General features: G+C 59.4%; 1 protein-coding gene across 3 annotated transcripts; it reads right to left on the reverse strand.

Moving 5' to 3' along the window:
• Positions 1-1,323: 1,323 nt before the first annotated feature.
• On the reverse strand, positions 1,324-16,707 carry B3GAT3 (beta-1,3-glucuronyltransferase 3). 3 transcript variants are annotated; one of them, XM_006118229.4, is made up of 6 exons: positions 16,562-16,707; positions 11,839-11,936; positions 11,019-11,196; positions 9,827-10,157; positions 2,338-2,628; positions 1,324-2,001 (listed from the first exon to the last, which is right to left on the reverse strand). In XM_006118229.4, the coding sequence occupies exons 2-6, from the start codon at positions 11,918-11,920 to the stop codon at positions 1,903-1,905; spliced, it is 981 nt and encodes a 326-aa protein (XP_006118291.2). In that variant the 5' UTR covers positions 11,921-11,936; positions 16,562-16,707; the 3' UTR covers positions 1,324-1,902. The 3 variants fall into 3 exon arrangements, with proteins under 3 accessions (XP_006118291.2, XP_014426544.2, XP_075795411.1); XM_014571058.3 differs by having other exon boundaries at positions 11,839-11,877; positions 16,562-16,697; XM_075939296.1 differs by lacking the exon at positions 16,562-16,707 and adding an exon at positions 16,202-16,541 and having other exon boundaries at positions 11,839-11,877.
• Positions 16,708-17,443: the final 736 nt, after the last annotated feature.

The following is a 17,443-nucleotide window of genomic DNA, read 5'->3' on the forward strand; positions in this document are numbered from 1 at the left end:
CAAGAGGGGGTAGGAACATTGGGCAGGGCAGAGGCTATGAGGGGTGGGCAGGGGCCAGGCTGTGGCAGGGAGTGCTATGGGGAGGGCAGGATGTCCTGTCTCAGATTCCTTTCCCACAGGCAGTGATGTGTGGAGCCCCCACGAGCGCCGCCTCTTCTCCAAAGCCTTCACCCTGCACAGGAAGGACTTTGCCCAAATCCAACGTGCGGTGAGACCAGCCCCTCCACTTCCAACCAAGGTCACAATCCCAGCCCCTGGCCACTCCAGCCCTGCTCTCTCCCAGCAGGGGATGCTGTAGGGAGCAGGGCAGGAGTGCTGGCTGTGGGGCACAGACTCCAGCCCCGGCCTCTCGCAGCAGTGCTGGGGTACCGGCTGACTGAGCTCTCTCTGTTCCCCAGGTGCCCTCCAAGCAGCTGGCCCAATGCGTGGAGTTCTATTACCTGCACAAGAGCCGACTGCGGCGCAGTCACAGACGAAGTGGTGCCGGGTCAGAGATGGGCGCCACGGGGGGCAGGGCCGGTCCTGGGCAGGTATGTGAGACCTCAGGGATGAGGGGGAGCCGCTGTGTTTGTAGCCCTTGGGAGAGTGGGGGTCCATGATGAGGACAATGCTCCCCCTTTTCTCTTTCTCTCAGCCGCCACCTACTCCCGAGCTGCTTCAGGACTCACCCCCTGGCTCCAGCTTTCCCTGCAAACGCTGCGGCAAGTAAGTGGCTTTAATACTGGGCTCCATGCCCAGCAGAGTGGGGGGTGGGAGATGGGCTCCAAGCAGCAGCATCCCCAGGCCTCTGGTTGCTGCGGAGAAGCAGCTGGGAGGCTGAAGGCCCCACACAGGCACCTCACTAACCCCACCCCCCCTCGGTCCCCAGGACATTCCACAAGATCAAGAGCCGAAACGCCCACATGAAGATCCATCGGCAGCAGGACGACTGGGGTGGGCAGAGAGGGCTGGGACCTGGTGCTCTCCCTGCCGCTCACATTGGGTGTCCCCCCTGGGCTAACACAGAACCATCGGAGCCCATTGCAGAGACTGTGGCCTGTCCTGGGCTGGGGCTGCTCTATGGGAGGGATATGGAGCAGCTCTTCATGTGATGCGGGACAGGACCCGCCCCCATCCTGGGCCTGGTATGGAGAGCCTCGTGCTCCAAGTGTTTGCCCCACTGGGGGCCAAGGGGCTGTGCTCTCCCCATGGGGCACACAAGATTAGAGGGACCCTGCCCCTGCACCACCCTCTGTGCCTGGGCAGCTCTGCCACTGCCTGCTGGGCATAAGCACCAGGGTATGTGGGGCGGGGAGTGGGCCTGGGGCAGAGAGACAGCAGGGATAGTGGGGGTGGGCGCTTTATTGAGGATAGAACATGCTTATTGCCGTAACAGCCACCACGTTCATGCAACAGCCACACACACAACATGGGGACACAAGGCTCCCTGGAGTAGGGGAAGGGATCCCAGCCCACTAGCCAGTGGGGTGGGCCGGGGGGGAATGTCGTGTCGCACTCACAGCTCCACCCCCACTTTGAAGCCCTGCCCAGCAGGGAAGGACCAAAGCCGCCATCCTCAAGTGCCATGCAGTGGGTCCAGGGCCCCTAGCCCAGCACTCTGAGCTGCTGGGCAGGGGAACAGAGCCTGGAGCCACAGCCTCCCTCTGGGAGGGTCTGACTTCCAGGCAGCAGTAGTGAGGATGGGGGGGGCTCCCTCGGCAGCACTGGCGCTTCTGGAACAGAGGCTGCTCCGCCAGTGGGGAGGGGTTGGGGCAGGGCCCCTGCACGTCACAATAAATAAAGCAGTCTGGGGTGTTCAGTCCCCGAGTCCATTGCTCTGGTGGCCACCCTGATGCTGTCCTGTGTGGGGCTCTGGCCCAGTTCACTACACAAGCTTCCCTGCACCGTGGCTCCAGGTGCCACTCACACCTCAATGCTTGGGTCAGAGCCCAGGCCTTGCTTCTGCAGCAGCTCCTCTTGCTTCATTTTGGGCTTCTCTGTTCGCGTGTGCCAGACCAGAACCTGTAAGGGAGGAGTGCGAGGCAGAGGTGGGGTCCAGAGAGATCCCCTCACACCATGCCCCTCCCCACACCAGCACCCCCAGCAAGCCAGCACAGCAACAGAGGTGGGAGACTGAAGACACCTGAGACCATCCCACCTACACGTAAAAGTTCACATTCCTCATTCCTGGTCCAGAACAGAGCCCAGGAATCCTGACCCTCTGTTCTGACCCCCTCCACCCACTGCCCTCCTAGCCCCATGGGTATTGAGGATATATGTTTATTGCTGTGACTGCCACCATGTTCATGCAACAGCCACACACCCACACACCATGGGGACACGGGTCCCCCTCCTCACCTTGGTGCAGTTGTCAGCACGGGGCTCCAGCTCTTCAATGGAGACCAATGACTGCAGCAGACTGCTCTCCAGGTAGCCACGCTCGGCCAGCAAGTCGAACCGGGCCTCACGATTGGCAAGCAGCAGCTGCAGAGCAATAGCGAAGCCGGCCATGTCCATGGGGAAGGGCCGGTTAGGCTTCCAGGCTGTGTAGAAACCCACGACCTTGCCCTTCTCCACCAGGGGGCGCTCGAAGCGCAGGCCACCCACCAGCCCCACGGGCCAAACTGAAACACGCTTGGTGGAGCGGATCTGTGGGGGAGAGATGGGTGTATCAGTAGTAGCAAGACACCCCCATGTGGGGGGGACAAGACAAATATTTCCCAGCTCCCATTGCCCCATTCCCTGCCTCCAGTATACTACCACCTCTCCAAACTCTAGCACCCTGCTGCCCACCCCTTCCCCATCATTCCCATCCTGCCTCCAGTGCCCTGCGCCCACCCTTCCCTTCCCCCTCTCCCAGCGCCCTGTGCCCACCCTTCCCTTCCCCCTCTCCCAGCGCCCTGTGCACACCCTTCCCTTCTCCCTCTCCCACCGCCCTGCGCCCACCCTTCCCTTCCCCCTCTCCCACCGCCCTGTGCCCACCCTTCCCTTCCCCCTCTCCCAGCGCCCTGCGCCCACCCTTCCCTTCCCCCTCTCCCAGCGCCCTGCACCCACCCTTCCCTTCCCCCTCTCCCAGCGCCCTGCGCCCACCCTTCCCTTCCCCCTCTCCCAGCGCCCTGCGCCCACCCTTCCCTTCCCCCTCTCCCAGCGCCCTGCGCCCACCCTTCCCTTCCCCCTCCCAGTGCCCTGCGCCCACCCTTCCCTTCCCCCTCTCCCAGCGCCCTGCGCCCACCCTTCCCATCCCCCTCTCCCACCGCCCTGCGCCCACCCTTCCCTTCCCCCTCTCCCAGCGCCCTGCGCCCACCCTTCCCTTCCCCCTCTCCCAGCGCCCTGCGCCCACCCTTCCCTTCCCCCTCCCAGTGCCCTGCGCCCACCCTTCCCTTCCCCCTCTCCCAGCGCCCTGCGCCCACCCTTCCCATCCCCCTCTCCCAGCGCCCTGCGCCCACCCTTCCCTTCCCCCTCTCCCAGCGCCCACCCTTCCCTTCCCCGTCTCCCAGCGACCTGCGCCCACCCTTCTCTTCCCCCTCACCCAGCGCCCTCCCTTCCCTTTTCCCTCTCCCAGCGCCCTGTGCTCACCCTTCCCTTCCCCCTCTCCCAGCGCCCTGCGCCCACCCTTCCCTTTCCCCTCTCCCAGCGCCCACCCTTCCCTTCCCCGTCTCCCAGCGACCTGCGCCCACCCTTCTCTTCCCCCTCTCCCAGTGCCCTCCCTTCCCTTCCCCCTCTCCCAGCGCCCTCCCTTCCCTTTTCCCTCTCCCAGTGCCCTGTGCTCACCCTTCCCTTCCCCCTCTCCCAGCGCCCTGCGCCCACCCTTCCCTTCCCCCTCTCCCAGCGCCCACCCTTCCCTTTTCCCTCTCCCAGTGCCCTGTGCTCACCCTTCCCTTCCCCCTCTCCCAGCACCCTCCCTTCCCTTTCCCCTCTCCCAGCGCCCTCCCTTCCCTTCACCCTCTCCCAGCGCCCTGCGCCCACTCTTCCCTTTCCCCTCTCCCAGCACCCTGTGCTCACCCTTCCCTTCCCCCTCTCCCAGCGCCCTCCCTTCCCTTCCCTTTCCCCTCTCCCAGCGCCCTGCGCCCACTCTTCCCTTTCCCCTCTCCCAGCACCCTGTGCTCACCCTTCTCTTCCCCCTCTCCCAGCGCCCTCCCTTCCCTTTTCCCTCTCCCAGCGCCCTGTGCTCACCCTTCCCTTCACCCTCTCCCAGCGCCCTGCGCCCACTCTTCCCTTTCCCCTCTCCCAGCACCCTGTGCTCACCCTTCCCTTCCCCCTCTCCCAGCGCCCTCCCTTCCCTTTCCCCTCTCCCAGCGACCTGCGCCCACCCTTCTCTTCCCCCTCTCCCAGCGCCCTGCGCCCACCCTTCCCTTCCCCCTCCCAGTGCCCTGCGCCCACCCTTCCCTTCCCCCTCTCCCAGCGCCCTGCGCCCACCCTTCCCATCCCCCTCTCCCAGCGCCCTGCGCCCACCCTTCCCTTCCCCCTCTCCCAGCGCCCACCCTTCCCTTCCCCGTCTCCCAGCGACCTGCGCCCACCCTTCTCTTCCCCCTCACCCAGCGCCCTCCCTTCCCTTTTCCCTCTCCCAGCGCCCTGTGCTCACCCTTCCCTTCCCCCTCTCCCAGCGCCCTGCGCCCACCCTTCCCTTTCCCCTCTCCCAGCGCCCACCCTTCCCTTCCCCGTCTCCCAGCGACCTGCGCCCACCCTTCTCTTCCCCCTCTCCCAGTGCCCTCCCTTCCCTTCCCCCTCTCCCAGCGCCCTCCCTTCCCTTTCCCCTCTCCCAGCGCCCTGCGCCCACTCTTCCCTTTCCCCTCTCCCAGCACCCTGTGCTCACCCTTCTCTTCCCCCTCTCCCAGCGCCCTCCCTTCCCTTTTCCCTCTCCCAGCGCCCTGTGCTCACCCTTCCCTTCACCCTCTCCCAGCGCCCTGCGCCCACTCTTCCCTTTCCCCTCTCCCAGCACCCTGTGCTCACCCTTCCCTTCCCCCTCTCCCAGCGCCCTCCCTTCCCTTTCCCCTCTCCCAGCGACCTGCGCCCACCCTTCTCTTCCCCCTCTCCCAGCGTCCTCCCTTCCCTTTTCCCTCTCCCAGCGCCCTGTGTTCACCCTTCCCATCCCCCTCTCCCAGCGCCCTGCGCCCACCCTTCCCTTCCCCCTCTCCCAGCGCCCTGTGCTCACCCTTCCCTTCCCCCTCTCCCAGCGCCCTGTGCCCACCCTTCCCTTCCCCCTCTCCCAGCGCCCTGCGCCCACCCTTCCCTTTCCCCTCTCCCAGCGCCCTGCGCCCACCCTTCCCATCCCCCTCTCCCAGCACCCTCCCTTCCCTTCCCCCTCTCCCAGCGCCCACCCTTCCCTTCCCCCTCTCCCAGCGCCCTGCGCCCACCCTTCCCTTCCCCCTCTCCCAGCGCCCTGCGCCCTCCCTTCCCTTCCCCCCCTCCCAGCGCCCTGTGCCCACCCTTCCCTTCCCCCTCTCCCAGCGCCCACCCTTCCCTTCCCCCTCTCCCAGCGCCCTCCCTTCCCTTCCCCCTCTCCCAGCGCCCTGTGCCCACCCTTCCCTTTCCCCTCTCCCAGCGCCCTGCGCCCACCCTTCCCATCTCCCTCTCCCAGCACCCTCCCTTCCCTTCCCCCTCTCCCAGCGCCCACCCTTCCCTTCCCCCTCTCCTAGCGCCCTGCGCCCACCCTTCCCATCCCCCTCTCCCAGCACCCTCCCTTCCCTTCCCTCTCCCCCAGCGCCCACCCTTCCTGTCCCCCTCTCCCAGCGCCCACCCTTCCCTTTCCCCTCTCCCAGCGCACCCTTCCCATCCCCCTCTCCCAGCGCCCTCCCTTCCCTTCCCCCTCTCCCAGCGCCCACCCTTCCCTTCCCCCTCTCCCAGCGCCCTCCCTTCCCTTTCCCCTCTCCCAGCGCCCTGCGCCCATCTTTCCCATCCCCCTCTCCCAGCGCCCTCCCTTCCCTTCCCCCTCTCCCAGCGCCTTCCCTTCCCTTCCCCCTCTCCCAGCGCCTTCCCTTCCCCCTCTCCCAGCACCCTGCGCCCACCCTTCCCTTCCCCCTCTCCCAGCGCTCTGTGCTCATCCTTCCCTTCCCCCTCTCCCAGTGCCCTACGCCCACCCTTCCCTTCCCCCTCTCCCAGCGCCCTGTGCCCACCCTTCCCTTTCACCTCTCCCAGCGCCCTCTCTTCCCTTCCCCCTCTCCCAGCGCTGTGCTCACCCTTCCCTTCCCTCTCTCCCAGTGCCCTGCGCCCACCCTTCCCTTCCCCCTCTCCCAGCGCCCACCCTTCCCTTTCCCCTCTCCCAGCACCCTGTGCCCACCCTTCCCATCCCCCTCTCCCAGCGCCCTCCCTTCCCTTCCCCCTCACCCAGCGCCCACCCTTCCCATCCCCCTCTCCCAGCGCCCTCCCTTCCCTTTCCCCTCTCTCAGCGCCCTGCGCCCACCCTTCTCTTCCCCCTCTCCCAGCGCCCTGCGCCCACCCTTCCCTTCCCCCTCTCCCAGCGCCCTCCCTTCCCTTCCCCCTCACCCAGCGCCCTGCGCCCACCCTTCCCTTTCCCCTCTCCTAGCGCCCACCCTTCCCTTCCCTCTCCCAGTGCCCACCCTTCCCTTTTCCCTCTCCCAGTGCCCTGTGCTCACCCTTCCCTTCCCCCTCTCCCAGCGACCTGCACCCACCCTTCCCTTCCCCCTCTCCCAGCGCCCTCCCTTCCCTTCCCCCTCTCCCAGCACCCTCCCTTCCCTTTCCCCTCGCCCAGTGCCCTTCCTTCCCTTCACCCTCTCCCAGCACCCTGTGCTCACCCTTCCCTTCCCCCTCTCCCAGCGCCCTCCCTTCCCTTTCCCCTCTCCCAGCGACCTGCACCCACCCTTCTCTTCCCCCTCTCCCAGCGCCCTCCCTTCCCTTTTCCCTCTCCCAGCGCCCTGTGCTCACCCTTCCCTTCCCCCTCTCCCAGCGCCCTGTGCTCACCCTTCCCTTCCCCCTCTCCCAGCGCCCTGTGCCCACCCTTCCCTTCCCCCTCTCCCAGCGCCCTATGCCCACCCTTCCCTTCCCTCTCTCCCAGCGCCCTGTGCCCACCCTTCCCTTCCCCCTCTCCCAGAGCCCACCCTTCCCTTTTCCCTCTCCCAGCGCCCTGCGCCCACCCTTCCCTTCACCCTCTCCCAGCGCCCTGTGATCACCCTTCCCTTCACCCTCTCCCAGCGCCCTGCGCCCATCCTTCCCTTCACCCTCTCCCAGCGCCTCTTGCTCACCCTTCCCTTTCCCCTCTCCCAGCGACCTGCGTCCACCCTTCCCTTCCCCCTCTCCCAGCGCCCTCCCTTCCCTTTCCCCTCTCCCAGTGACCTGCGCCCACCCTTCCCTTCCCCCTCTCCCAGCGCCCTCCCTTCCCTTTCCCCTCTCCCAGCGACCTGCGCCCATCCTTCCCTTTCCCCTCTCCCAGCGCCACCCTTCCCTTCCCCCTCTCCCAGTGCCCTCCCTTTCCTTTCCCCTCTCCCAGCGCCCTGCGCCCACTCTTCCCTTCCCCCTCTCCCAGCGCCCTGCGCTCACCCTTCTCTACACCCTCTCCCAGTGCCCTGCCACCCACTCTTGCCTGTCACCCTCTCCCAGCTGTAATATTTTATGAGTGCTATCTTAGAGAGGGGGCTGAGCAGTTTTGAGATCTGAGGACTGGAGAGTTTCGAGTCGGCTTGAACCAAGAGAGCTTGAACGAAGGGGCTCACAACAGCTTAGCTGGGCTCCGGGCTAACCAGACTGGACTGTGCTTTAACGTCTGTTCTCTGTGCTACCTAAGCACTCCCTATGGCATGTTCCAGAGGACTAATAAACCCGACTGGTTTGACCACACAGTGTGAGTGTTTCTGACAGTGCTTGGTGAGGGGTGTTGATCCCTGGAGAATGTGCCAGTCAGTCAGCTGCACTCGCTGAATGGAGCTCACAGCGAGACCCAGGAGTGCGGCAGGCCCAGAGGAGCAGTTTCAGGAGATGGTAAGCGGCGTGCCTTACACTGCTTCCCTCCCAGAGGAACCCCTATGGGGACTGGCACACTGAAGGGATTCCTCTTAAGAGACTCCTCCCAACCAGGACCATATCACTGATCTTGTGACTCTGTGCAATTGGTGGTAGCAGTGCGATGCTGAATGAATCCAGGGTATTTTGCTGTAAGTGACTTGCAGCAGTAAAACCAGAATAGTTAAAGGGAATAGCAAGAAAACGGTCAGTGGGCAGCTCCCTAAATCAAGCAACACAAACCTGTGCAGCAAAGAGGGTTGAGCATCGGAAGCCCAACAAGGCACACCTGGCTGCACAGCTGGAGAAGGATTTTCGGGTCAAGCAGCAGGTTCCAGATCCAAGCAGGTTCTAAGCAGGTGTGACAGTGAGAGGCAGCAGCAGCATCCACAAGACCCAGTTCCCTGTCCAGCTGAGGTCCTTGCAACCTGGCTCTCCATTGAGAGACCTGAAGTGGTGGGACTTGGTGCCAAGAGTGAAGGTGCTAGTGGATTGTTCCCTCTCGGCGCCAATGAACTGAGGGGGAGAAGCAACAAAGCATGAGGAAGAACAGTGAAGAGCTCAGAGGAGTGAAAGCAGGAACTGGATACGGAGAAGCAGAGGGGTGAGAGGACCCACAGCAGGACAAGTGAGGAAAGATGCCAATTTCACGGGGAACCTAGACACCAAATTGTTGCCTCAGTTGAGGGAGGAGGAAGATATTGATATCTGTCTCACTGCCGTTGAGAAGGCCTGTGATTTGAACCAGGGTAACCTTGTAAACTGGCTCTTCTGTCTGACCCCTCACTTGGACCCATAGCTATAGAGGCATTCAGCCACATGGATGGAGTTGATACTGGGGACTGTGAACACTTCAGAAAGGCTTTACTGCTTAAGTCGAACTGACACCTGGAGCGTATATCGAGGTTTCGGGGTGTGCAAAAGCCCCTGAGTGTGATCTACCTGGAAGCCTCCACCCTGCTGGGAGAATATCTTCACAAATGCAGTTAAGAGAGCAGGAGCACTGCACTGGAAGATTTGTAAAACCTGGCTGGACTGCAGAAACTCTAGAAGATCTGTTGTGACAAACTTAAAGTGTAGCTAGTGCACAGGGAACTGAAGGGTCTGCACGGCTGATGAGTTTGTGACAGTATGAAGACAGACCCAAAGGGAACTGGGCTAAGCACAGGACCTGGGAAAGGGAACCAATGGAAGCAGCCCCAGGAGTGGGACTTGGGTAAATCCAAAGTGGGAGAGCAGCTGATGCAAGCAGACCTTCTCTAAGGTGCAAGACGTAATATCTGTAGGAAAACAGGATGTTTCCTGAGGCTGATCTCAGCGCCAGATCCAAGGATTGGAGATATAAAAAGAGGGATAAGTGCAGGAGGCAGCGAGGGTTCTAGAGCCTGACAGAGAATCGAAGGATCAGAGACCGCTTAAACCACGGTGATCACGTCAGCTTGGCTGGGCTCCAGGCTACCAGAATGGACTGTGTTTTAACATCTGTTCTCTGTGCTAACCTAAGCACACCCTATGGTGTGCTCCAAAGGACTAATAAAGCCAACTGTTTTGACAGTGCAGTGTGTCTTCCAGTGCTTGGCGAGGGGCACTGAGCCCTGGAGAGCGAACCAGTTTCCATCGGGGTCTGTCTCAGCTGGACTCCCTGTGCTGCAGGGGAGCTGCAGGTCCAGAAGAACTGGCTCAAGAAGTAGTGAAACCATGTAGCTCAGGCTTCTTACAGGGGACACTCAAAGGGGACTGGCTCACAGAAGAGGTTCCTGATAGACTGTTCCAGAGGTAGGCCTGTAGCTCTGATTGTATGGATCTGTAACACCTGCCGTCCCCACTTCCCCATCACTCCCAGTCTGCCTCTACCGCTCTGCCACCATCCCACTCCTAATTACACAGCACCCACCTCGTCAAAGAGGCGCAGACTGTAGGTGTTGTCATCATCGGCGAAGTAGACTATGCCCTCCTCACTGAGCTCCCGGTTCTCCCGCAGCCACTGCAGAGCCAGGTTTCGCTGCTCCACACCACGGGGCTTCAGCCAGTTGGGATCGCTCTCCTTGCGCTTGTGCTCTTTGGGCGTCTCTGTGTGTAGATGGGTGAAGCGCAGGCCACTCTGGGCCAGCAGCTCTGACACCAACTGGGTCTTTACCGGGGAGTCCTCCACCACGATCCAGTGGAAGTTCTTCACGTGCAGGAAGGTCTGCGAGATGCGCACCAGCTCAGCCTTCTGCACCAGCCTGTGGAAGAGAGAAAACAATAGAGAAATGCATCCGCTCAGCCTGGAGTGGGAGGGGGAAACAATAGAGGAATGCACCAGACTGGCCTGGAAAACAAGGGAGCTACAATAAAGGGGTAAAAGTAAGAGAAGCACACCACTTGGAGAAGGTGGTGGTAGGAGAAAAAATAAGAACAAGAGGTAGCCTTCAAGGAAAGCATTGATGAGGCAGAGCAGGGTGGGCAAGGGGGAGCAGGCTGTGGGGTCCGACTGTTCCTCCTGGCAGAGATGAAGCAGCGGGGTTCTGCGGAGCACCTCTTGGGTATTGGAGTTGCCAGTGCTTGGCACTAGAGAACTCTCAGCTCGTCCAGCACTAATGGGTTTAACACCAGTGCTGTCTGCTGGAGGGATATTCTTCCCCTCAGCCATGTCTTACCCCAGCAAGGCAACAGTAGTTGGGGGGTGGAAACCCACGCTCATGATCTCATCTGAGGAGACTGGGAGGAGGCAAACCAGTTAGTTGTTTTGCAAAATATTTTTGTAGCTTCTGCAGAGGTTGCTTCCTTGAGTGCTTGAGAACCACTGAAGTGTTTCTGTAACACTGACTGGTGCTTGGCAGGGGTAATAGGGCCCCTTTCAGCTCCCTGGCTGCTAACACTGCGGCAGGGCCTGCTGGGAGGTTCCCAGAGTGTCACAGGCCCTAACCTGCTACCTGCAGGCCCCTGCTCTCCTTTGCAGCTGGATTTCAGGCTGCTGAATCCAGCTTTGGAGTCATTTCTCACATGGAGATTCTTCCCACCCTCAGAAACCCCCCATTTCCCCAAGCCCAGCTTATTCCCAGCATGGCCAATTCCCCTTCAGCTCCCCCTAGAGGAGCTCCCACCTGGCATAGGTGGGTGTGATGGCATAGATAATGGGCAGTGCTGGTCCCTCCAGGTCGGAACCTTTTCCATGGGCTTGCAGCCGCTTCACCTCACTCAGCAGCTGGGAGATCTTCTTGTCCTTGCCATGCAATAGTTCACTGGCCGATCTCAGGTGCTGGGAGCAGTCGCAGGGCTGCCCTGGAGCCGAGCAGAGAAGGCAGACAGATCACAGAGGGGAGATCTTTGGGACCCAGCCAGCCCACCAGCCTGCTTCCCTGAGTGTTCCCTGCCAGACTTGAAATCCACTGATTCAGGGTGCTCTCAGCCCTTCCTCATCTCCCTGCTGAGGAGCAGCAGGCTCCCAGCCAGACCCATTCCCAACAGGGAGCTGCATAGCTCCAGCCTCTCCCCTAGGGATGATTCCCCAGCTGGACCCATCCCCAGTCAGGAAACAACAGGGCTCCCATCCCTGCTCCCAAACAAGGGCCATGCTCCCTCCTAATCCACTGTCTGGCCCTCAAGCATTCCTGGGACTTCTCAAACTCCCTGAGATAGGGCCTGTGCCCTTTCCCCCAGTCCAATCCCTCACCAATATCTCTTTCTGAAGCCCTAGCTCTTTACACAGACACCCAGTGGAGCTGGGGCAGGAACTAGCACTCAGTAGGATGGGCACCCAGACAAGCTGTCCCCAAGGGCTGGCTGCTTCACTGGGGGAGAGAGAACATTCAGGGGCCAGTGACTGCTGGCACTGCACTCTGTGGTACGGACAGAGAATGGTTCTTGGCTCAACGGTGCTGTCCAAGCCCACAAACCTGCTCTGCGCTCAGCCCCCAAACTCACCCAGCTGCAGCAGCGCGTACATAAGCCCAATCACCGACACTAGGAAGTAAATGACAAACACATTCTTCAGCTTCACCTTCATGGTGCCACTCTGGCCCCTGGGGAGATGGGGAGGGAGTGGCTGGTTATGGGAATGCCCTGCTGCAGCACTCCCACCACCACACTGCTAGGGTGAGCACATCAGGGAACTGCTGGGGCACATGGATTTCCCCCCCTCCCTGCACTGCAATTTGCATCTCGATATCCTGGCCACCCCAGACCTCTTCCACGCTCCAGAACTGGAAGGGTCTCCAGGCAGAGCTTTCACCATGTCTTTTGGCAGCCCCTGGCATGACTGGGCCCCCAGCCTTCACTGGAGCCTTCAAGTCAGGCTGGGCCATACAACAGAAAGCAGACATTGATTGGACAATGTAAATCTCAGTCCCACCCTGGCCACTGTGCCTGGAGGGGGGAGACGAGGGGAAATCACACCTGAGGGATGGGGGATGCACCACTGTCTCTGGGGATGATAGTGGGATGTGGCACCATCCCTGGGGAGATAGTACTACTGGGATAGGTGGGAAAGGGGTGTGATGGAATGGAAATTTTCTATAATATTTTATATGAATAGGATCTGTGTGTCTCAGTTTTCCCTACATGCTGTATTGTTGGTGCTGAGAAAAGAAAGCTGCCTGTTACGTGACTTGTTCTTCAAACTGTGCCCATCACAGGACCTGCTCCGCCCGCAGCCCTGCCCTGCCCCTGCTCCACCCACATTCCACCCCTTCCCCCAAGCTCCACTTGTCCCCGCCTCTACTGTGCTGCTGCCCTGTCCCCATCGCAACTCTTCCCCTGAGCAAAGTGCCCTGGAAGGATTACTGGGGGGCCTGGCACTGGCACCAGGAGTTCTCACTGCAGAGGCTGAAGCAGAGAGACCTGGCCCCAGCCTGCTGCACTCTCCTCAGCCTGGCTTTCAGCCACGTCACTTGGAAGAGCAGAGCAAACTGGGCCAGGTTGCTGCACTTACAGCTGCTGTGATGAAGCAGAGCAGAGAAGGCTTGGGCTAGACTGCTCTGCTCTGCACAGCTCCTGCTGGTGTGTGCAGGGGGGCCTGACCTCTGCTGCCAGCTCCAGGCCCCCAATTATTCCCCAGGCTGCCCTGTGCCTCAAAGTACAGGGCCCAAGGCAGCCACCCGGGACTGTCCTATGGGCAGGAGAGGCTCTGATTGCTCATCTTCCATATTAGCTGGATGCGCTTGCCACATGGCAGTATCCATAGGGGACCAGTGCTGGAGGCCCCTGAAGTGGTGCCTGCATGGCATAAGGGGCATAGCCAGCTCCCCTCACCCTCAATTCCTGTTTGCTGGAAACTCCATCAGTGAAAAAAGAGGGTGAGTCATGGAATGAACATGAGCAACATCTTGAAGAACCCCAGTGACACAACAGGTAACTGTGTTTTCTTCTTTGAGCTCTTGCTCATGTCCATTGCACATGAGATGACTCCACATAGGACCTGTGGAGACAGATAGGAACTCATGGCCACACAGACTGTAACACAGCTCTTCCAAAACCCAGAATTGTTTCTGGCCAGCTGGCTGATTGCATAATGAAATGTGAACCAAGAACCACATCATGGCTCTACAGATGTCCCGAATCAAGATGAGTGCTAGGAAGGCTGCTGAAGATGCCTGAACTCTAGTCAAACAAGCTAGGACGATCGGCAGTAGATCCACCTTATAACAGGTCCTTATGCAAGGTGATCCAGTTAGAAATCCTCGTAAGGAAACTGGAAGGCCCTTCATCCTGACTGCTGTAGTGAAGAACTGGGTGAATTTGTGGAAAGGTTTGGTACACCCCAAGCAAAGAGTTTGTTATTAGGGATGTAAAAGTGTAGTTGAATAGTTGACTACCCGATTACCTGATAAGCCTATGTTTGTTGAGTCAACCACTCACATTCCCCCTTCCGCCTTGCTGCTTCTGTAACAGAGGCAACAAAGGGGTAGGGGGAGCAGGAGTCAGTGCTTGGGGGGAGCCAGCCTAAAACCCAGTTCCCCCCAGCACCATCTCTGCAGTGGGGGTGGGGGACAGGGGAGGCAAAGGCACAGTGGCACTGCCTTTGAAATGTAGTAAGAGCCACCCAGTTCTTACTACATTTAAAAGACAGAGGTGCAGCACGGGACCCGGTGCAATTGTGGACTGAAGTTTATGCTGAGTCCCCGACTACTGTGGCTCTTACGACATTTCAAAACCAGAGCTGCAGCGGGGTTAGCTCCCGGGGCCAGCACAGAATGGAACTGCTGTGCCCCTGCTCACACCACTCCTGGGAGCTAACCCCACAGTGGCTCTGCAGTTTAAATGTAGTAGGAGCAGGCTGCTGTGCACTTGGTTCCTCCTACATTTAAACTGCAGAGCTGCAGCAGGGGTAGTGAGCACTCCCGCCTTTATCGACTAATCAAGTAGTTGATGGAAATTCCACTGACTATTAGCTGATTAATCACAATTTTACATCCCTATTTTTTATAAGGACAAGGTCCAGCTGCAGCCCCACCTGGCCTTCCTGTTGAAGACGGTGTCTTCCTTCCACGAAAATCAGGACATATTCCTGCCTATGTTGTGTCGGGAGGGCCATGGACACCTCTCCTCTGCTGTCTTGTGTAGCTTGGGAGAGAACACAGGCAGGAATATGTCCTGGTTCACATGTAAGAAAAACACTGCCTTCAGCAGGAAGGCCACATGGGGCTGCAATTAGACCTTGTCCTTACAAAAACTCCATAAGGCAATTCCAAGGTCAAGGCTTTGATCTCCAAGACTTGTCTCATTGACAAAATGACCTTCCAAGACAAGTGGGATAGGGAGCAGGAGCCCAGTGGCGTGAGGAGCAGGCCGATGAGCAGTGTTCCCTATAAACTCCATAAGGCAATTCCAAGGTCAAGGCTTTGATCTCCAAGACTTGTCTCATTGACAAAATGACCTTCCAAGACAAGTGGGATAGGGAGCAGGAGCCCCGTGGCGTGAGGAGCAGGCCGATGAGCAGTGTTCCCTATAAACTGAGCACTTGGAAAGCCACCCGGGAGGGATTCAAACACCTCCCAGCTGATTAGCAGAATGGCCACAGCATATATTTCTTCTGGTGGTGCACAGCCACACATGCCTTGATGCACATAATAAAATCAGCATATAGATGGAAAAAATTAGAGCGAACAAAGCTGGTGAGCTGGACAGAATCTGGGTACGATCCCAGCATGGGACAGAGATCCACAAGTGCGGGTAAAGCCTTTCAAAGACCCTCAGGAATCTGACTGTCATGTCATGAGAAAACAGTGAGATCTTGGATCTGTGGGTGGAATGCAGAGATGAAAGCAAGGTGCATTTGGAAGGAAAAATGCTCTAGACTGTTTCCTGAGCTGCAGCAAGTAGTCTAAGATGGATAGAAGAAAGCAGAGAAGAGGTGCCACACTCCAATGCTCAGCAAAGAAAACCTTGTCCACTTGGGCAGGTAAACAATCACTGGCAGCAAGAAGGAACTGAGGGTGTGGGAGGGGGGAAGGTCATCCCTTATACCACACCATGTGCATGTCACTCCAGAAGCACCAAAGCCAGGTCCCCTACTAATGAAGGAAAAACCTCTGGTTCTCATCTCTGCAGAAAGCCAGCCACATTTGCAGGGGAACAAAAACAAAGGACTGAAGAGGGGCCAGGTGGAGTGTTGTTAAATGTGGGCTGCTAAAGCTAGAGACGGTCCTGAACTGGGACAAAATGAGGGGTCAGAAGGCTCTGGGTTGGCCGAGATGAACCATATGGTAACATTCTGTCCTTTCTGCTAAGGACTAATAAACAATAAACCCTTCTATTTTACAATGCTGGCTGAGCATCCCTAAAATGGGGGATTGCTCCCAAACACAGCAATAGCCCTCAGGATTTTGCTGATAATCCCAGCCACAGTGGATTCAGGGGAGTGAAGTTTTTCCAAATTAAAAATTAAGAACTATCTACAGTCAACTATGTTGCAAAAGAGACTGAGTGGACCTGCCATTTTGTCCATTGAGAAGGAAGTCGCATCAAACGAGGATCATTATGATCTGATAGCAGAGTTTGTTGCAAGGAAGTCCAGGAAAGTGGATTTCAGAATGTAAGTGGTGTGACACTGACCATAATGAGTGAGGTTCTTTTAATTATATGAAAATGTTAAAGGGAGAGAGGAGGTCCCCATACAGGTGACTTGCCTTGCACACCCTGCTTAGACATCCATCCCAGTTGGACTGGACTGGAGCTCATGGTGAGAAGCAGGGATGCTGATGGACCAGCAATCCAGCCTAGGAGATGAAGCCAAGTGGCTTACGCTGGGAGAAGAGTGGGGGCTGTGGCAGTGAAGGGGTTTACTCACAGAGCCTGGTCGAAGGCCCGTGGGTCTCGGGCAGGGGACGTGGCACTGCCCCGGGCAGCTCACACTTGGGGAAGTGGAGATGTAGCCCTGTCCCCGGGAACGGCACCATGGTGGCGCGGGGGAAGATTTGGGACACGGCACCAAACCGGGAATTTCTCACCGGGGGGGGGGCCCGCAGGTCATATGGCACCGACTCTAGGACACCGCACCAGCCCGGGGAGACGGTGCCGGAGGGGGGGGGCAGGGGACACGGAGAGACCGCACCGCTGGCGCGGCAACGTCCTGTCGTTGCTATAGAAACCGTGTCACGAAGGGAGGAACGTGCTGCGGTTGTCACGGAGCCGGGGGCTGGTTACTCACCGCGCCACCGCCGGCCCCTGGCGGGGAGGGGGGGGATGGGCCGACTCGGTGTCCTGGAGCCTCCTCGGCCCCCGGCTTCGGGCACTTCCGCCCCCGCCCCCGCCGGGTCACGCTCAGCGCTGGACCCCCCTCGGGCTCCGCCCCTTGCAACTCACTTCCGGTCCGAACTCTTCAACAGCTCCCCAGTTCCGTTCCCCGAGGGGACCTCTAAAGCGACGGCGCGTGGGGGAGTTTCTAGGGCACCAGGCCCCCCGGAGGGAGGGGGGGGCGGAGGGCGCCATAGAGGGAGAATTCCTGAGCCCCCCCCACCAGATCTGAGGAAATTGCGCTTCCTGAGCCCCCCGCCCCAGACAGACGAGCGTCACTTTTTTCTTCATTTTATTGTTCCTCTTATCAAAACATGGTCAGTGGCTGCTTCACCCTCACAGGCCGCCCCGGCTGTTTGTCCAGATGGCTGGGGCAGGAGGAAGGGAGGCAGCTTGGTACTAAAAAGATACCTGCCCACGCCAGCTTTGCAGTATCTAGTGAGAAATGCTACCCTCGGGCAGAGGGAGCACAAGAGGGCAGGCCCAGCCAGGGCAACAACATTGCAAGAGCTAAGGGAGGGCATGGGGACAAATACTCCAGCCATTATCCTTCACTGTCACTTTCTCCTGGCCAGACTGGGGCTAGGACTGCCTTTGAGCCCAGGACCAGCATTGACAGGTCTCATGCTGAGCCAAGGCCGAGGTAGTTTCCCCCATCCACACACCCTCCCCAGGCCCCTGGCTCATTTTGATCCACCACCCCACATGATCCATTTGCTCACTCACCATTATAAATACAAGCGTGAGTCTGCCACACACATAGTAGAACCCTCCTCTTCCTAGGATTAGGGGCAGC

This window comes from Pelodiscus sinensis, chromosome 11, assembly GCF_049634645.1.
Source record: "Pelodiscus sinensis isolate JC-2024 chromosome 11, ASM4963464v1, whole genome shotgun sequence".
NCBI lineage: Eukaryota > Metazoa > Chordata > Testudines > Trionychidae > Pelodiscus > Pelodiscus sinensis.